The sequence below is a fragment of the Balaenoptera musculus genome, chromosome 6 (genome assembly GCF_009873245.2).
Source record: "Balaenoptera musculus isolate JJ_BM4_2016_0621 chromosome 6, mBalMus1.pri.v3, whole genome shotgun sequence".
NCBI lineage: Eukaryota > Metazoa > Chordata > Mammalia > Artiodactyla > Balaenopteridae > Balaenoptera > Balaenoptera musculus.
The window spans coordinates 25091155-25095207 of NC_045790.1; the positions used below are offsets into that span (position 1 = coordinate 25091155).

Sequence of the window (4053 nt, forward strand, 5' to 3'; positions counted from 1 at the left end):
TGGAGCGCCTGGCGACGGGGAGCTCCGAGAGGAGGCGACCTTCCGCCGCGCTGGACGTGTTTCCAGGCTAGGGCCCGCGAGCGCACGGGTTTGGCTTCAGGGTCTGTCCTTCCTTGTTTGGCCCCTAAATGTCCGCATTCAAGGTAATAATAAAAAGTTTAGAAAGCAAACGGCGTGGACTCAGAAGGGCCGATTCGCGGCTTCCGGCGGGTTACGGGGGCCGCGTACTGCGCTGGGGTTCCCTGGGCCCGAACCCTCTGCCGCGCTCAGTCCTCGTGGCTCCGGTCGCCGGCCTCGCCCGGCGCCTCCGCCGGCTTCTCCGCCTCCTTGGCGCGCTCCTGCTCCGTGAGCTGTTCGCTCGTGGGGATGGAGTTCTTCTTGGGCCTCCCCTTGGGCTTGGTGGGAGACTCCAGGCCGCCGCCCTGCAGCACCTGCGCGGGAGACGGGCGGCACCGCGGTGAGCTGGGACTGGGCCGGGGACCCCCGCGCCCTGTGCCCAGGCAGGGCCTGTAGAGCCCAACGAGGCCATTCGAGGCCGCGCCTAGCCCCCGGGAAATGGCGGCCATTTGTCTGAGCGCTGCTAGGGAAAAGCGACCAGAGGGTCCGGCAGAAGGGTTCAAGGCTTCCAGGAATCCTGAGGGTTCAGGGAGCACGAAAGGAGCTGGGCTAGGGCACCCAGTGGGACAGAGAGCAGAGAGGGTCCCTCTGGGCACCAGGGACCGAGGGAATCGCGAGGGTTGGGCATAAGTCTCCATGGGGAGCAGCCCTTGAAGGCTACAGGGGCACGGCCGCAAATAGAGGGCGCAGAATGCCACAAAAACACTCACTATTTTCTTCCACTTCATCCTTCGATTCTGGTACCACGTCTTCACCTGCAACTGGCTCAGACCCAGAGACTCGGCGAGATCTATTCTGGAAAGAGCGGGGTGCACCCTCAGCAGGGCAAGCAGCCCCCCTCCCCCTACCCGCTGGGCTTAGCCTGGCCCCGCGCTACCTGTCGGGCGTGGAGAGGTACTTCTGCTTCTCGAAGCGTTTCTCTAGGCCCATCAGCTGCAGCTCGGTGAACACGGTGCGGCTCCGACGCCCCTTCTTGGCCTTGGTGCCCGGCTCCCCGGCGCCAGGCGCCTCCAGCTTCCCGCGGAGCTGCAGCTCGAGCGGCAGGTGCGGCGCGCCGGCAGCGCCGGGCAACCCAGGTCCCGCGGCAAGCAGCGCCGAGCCCAACCCGGAGCAGCCAAGCGGCGCCAGCGGGAACTTAAACACTGCCGCCTGCTCGGCCTTCAGCACGGCTGCGGGGAGAAAGTGGGGAGCCGGGTGAGCTCGGGCCTTGCTCCTCCTCCTGGAGATCCTCGCACCATGCGCTCTAGCCGAGAGCTCTCTCTCAGCCGGTGACCCCAACACAAAACCTTCGTGCTGGCCGGGAAGTGAGAGATTTGCTCTAGGCACCTAGGCTGAGCCTCCTCGACGCCAGGGTCCCCAGAGTCTGGGAAGGGGACCTCCCCGACCCGGGCTCTGCCTGGCATTCCCCAGGCCCCAGCTGCTCTGAGATTTCAGGATTCTGAATGAACAAGGTCGAAGCTCCCAAACACATAGAGTATGTGTCACGGAAAAGGGAAACCAAGAAAAAATGGCACAGAGTTAGGAAGATAAGCATTTGCCCCAACTAAATAGGCTTTGCTGCATTCGGCGGGGGTTGGGGGGAAGTTTCAGTGGAGGAAGCACATCTGCTCTTCTGTGCAGGGCAAAACAGCCAATTCAGAGGGGCAGATAGCGGGTTGTCAGCAGGGGTGAAGTTGGGCGCTTCCCGGAAATTCCAAAGCACCCCAAGAAATGGGAAATTTGTTCTTCCTGTTTTCTCTGTTTAGACTCTTCCCCACGAAGACGTTTCAGTTTTCATTAGTCCTAAACGATTTTTTTTTTGCCCGCTTCAAACGAATTATTAACAGTGCAGCTGGAGGCAAAGGGCAGCAGAGATTGGACTCAAAACGAACAAACTGGCCCTGCTGCCCCCCAGGCAGGCGGAGCACTGGCTGGAGCGTCACTGGATGTGGAGGAAGTCGGCTCCCTGGGCTGAGGTCACGCTAGAATGTAGGAGGGCTCCCTGCCCAGATAGGTATCTCACTACCAGTGAGTGCTAGCCCCAATGGAGTCGGGAAAGGCCCAGACAAGATGTGCGGGTGAATATGAGGAGAGAGCCCAGAGGGGAGAAAGGATCCTTGGTGGAAGGTGAGAAAGGAAGGGCAGACCCACCCCACTGAGAGAGGCCGGTTGGAGAGAGATGCGGAAAGGCCAGAAGAAGGGTTGCAGTGGAGAGGGCACGGCAGGTCAAGGCAGGGCCCCGACAAGGAAAGAAGAGAACCGAAAGGGACAGAAAAAGCCTGAGTTGCTGGTTCAAGCTCTGCCAAGGCGCAGCCGACCTGGAGCAGAAGGGCCATTCGGGCAGCAGCTCACAAATAAGCCTCTTGTCCCCAGGCAAGGCTCAAGGGGCTCTGTGCTACAGCACAGGTCGGTTCATCGTCAGCCTGAGACCCTGGGCTCTGGGAGGCTCCGGGCTGGCTCGGGCCAGCGTCAGCCCCCAGCATAGCACTCGGAGACACGGGCCTCTTTCCCAAAGGTCCGGCTTTCCCGGCTTGGGCAGCCGCGGCCACTCCCAGCCAGCTCTCTGTGGGAAGGCCCAGGCGCCCGCGGCCTGAGGTCGCTTTGACCCGAAGTCTGACATTAGCAGTCTGGTCCAGCGCCCACGATGGGGATGAGGGCTCGGGTCCCCGGGCCTGGATTCCTCGGGGCTGGAAACCGCAGGGTCGCAGTGAAGAAGAGAGCGAATGCCCTCCCGGCAGGCCTGGCCCACGGGCACGAGGCCTGGCTTCTGCGCGGCCCAGCGCCTGCCCCCTTTGCTTCCCCGCCGGGAGCGCGCGGAGGGAACGGTCGGGGGCCTGCGTTCCCGGAGCTGCGTCCGGGAGACGCCGCGGCTCGCTTCCTCCCGCCGAGCCCGGCCAGCGCCCCGTGGCCCCAGGCCCCGCACGTACCCAGGTGGCTGTGGAAGGGCCGCGCCGCCAGCAGAGCCTGCACGCCGAACTTGAGCAGCTCGCCCGCGGCGGCGGCGGCGGCGGCTGGAGCGGCGCCCTTGGGCCCCGGAGGCTCAGTGAGGATTTCCTCGATCATGAAGCTGCGGTAGCGGTGCGGCCGGTGGTCGGCGCAACCCTCGGGCGGGCCGAAGCGCGCTGCACCCGGCTCCCCCGGCCGCTGCATCGCGGCGCCCCGGGGCTTGGCGGCGGCAGCAGCTGGGGCGCGGGGCCCGCGCGGGGGTCTAGGCCGGCCCGCAGATCCGGGCGGCGCGCGGGCGCCGGTTCATGCCCCCTCCCCCGCCGGCCGGCCGGGCGGAGGCACAGGGCGCGGGCGGGGCGCGCGGGGCTCGGCCGGTCGGACCCGGGACTGCGCCCCCGCCCCACTCTGCCGCGCCTCTAGCCCCGCCGGCCCCGCGTCACCGCCCCGCCCCGCCCGGCCGCCCCGCCCCGCGTCGCCGCCCCCCACCCCCCAGGCCGAGCCCGAGGGAGGGCCAGAGATGGGAGGGTGGCAGGAGGGAGGGGGCCGGGAGAGGGGCCGACCGTCACAGACAGAGGGAGACCCAGCGGAGCGCACGCCCAAGAAGGATCGAGCCGGAGAGCTCGGGAGACAACACCCCCGGGGATGGGAGCTGAGGGATCGAGAGAGAGGTGAGAGAGGGTCTACAGCGAGACAGCGAGGGCCACACAGATGCGAGACAGTGACGTGAGGATGCCAGGGACACCGAGACGTGCGCAGAGAGCAACCGACAGAGGCGCGGGAGTCAGCGGGCCCTGACGTGCCGGAGAGCACAGAGGCAAGCAGGACAGAAAGAGGGGGCAGTTAAGAAAGAGATGGGACAGCTATCAAGGCGAGCGGCCTGGGCAGGGTTTAGGGAGCCCCGGAAAGATCGGGAGGAGGAGAGGCAGAGACCCCGAAGCTCGGCTGGAAAGGGGGTGGCGGTGCTCAGCCTCCGTGCCAGGACGCAGGGCCGCGCCCGGGCAGGAGTGCAGC

The 4053-nt window shown here is 66.1% G+C and overlaps 1 protein-coding gene across 1 annotated transcript; it reads right to left on the reverse strand.

Moving 5' to 3' along the window:
* Nucleotides 1-266: 266 nt before the first annotated feature.
* Nucleotides 267-3246, reverse strand: BARX1 (BARX homeobox 1). Its single transcript, XM_036856780.1, has 4 exons — nucleotides 3024-3246; nucleotides 995-1286; nucleotides 828-912; nucleotides 267-431 (listed from the first exon to the last, which is right to left on the reverse strand). Exons 1-4 carry the CDS (start codon nucleotides 3244-3246, stop codon nucleotides 267-269), a joined length of 765 nt encoding a protein of 254 aa, XP_036712675.1.
* Between the last annotated feature and the right edge of the window lie 807 nt (nucleotides 3247-4053).

Excerpts from the sequence above, each read along its gene's own strand:
- BARX1 (XM_036856780.1), bottom strand. The coding sequence starts at position 3,246 with ATGCAGCGGCCGGGGGAGCCGGGTGCAGCGCGCTTCGGCCCGCCCGAG. Across the intron at positions 1,287-3,023 it reads GCCCTTCCACAGCCACCTGG|CCGTGCTGAAGGCCGAGCAG; the intron begins GTACGTGCGGGG and ends TTCTCCCCGCAG. Across the intron at positions 913-994 it reads TACCTCTCCACGCCCGACAG|AATAGATCTCGCCGAGTCTC; the intron begins GTAGCGCGGGGC and ends CGCTCTTTCCAG.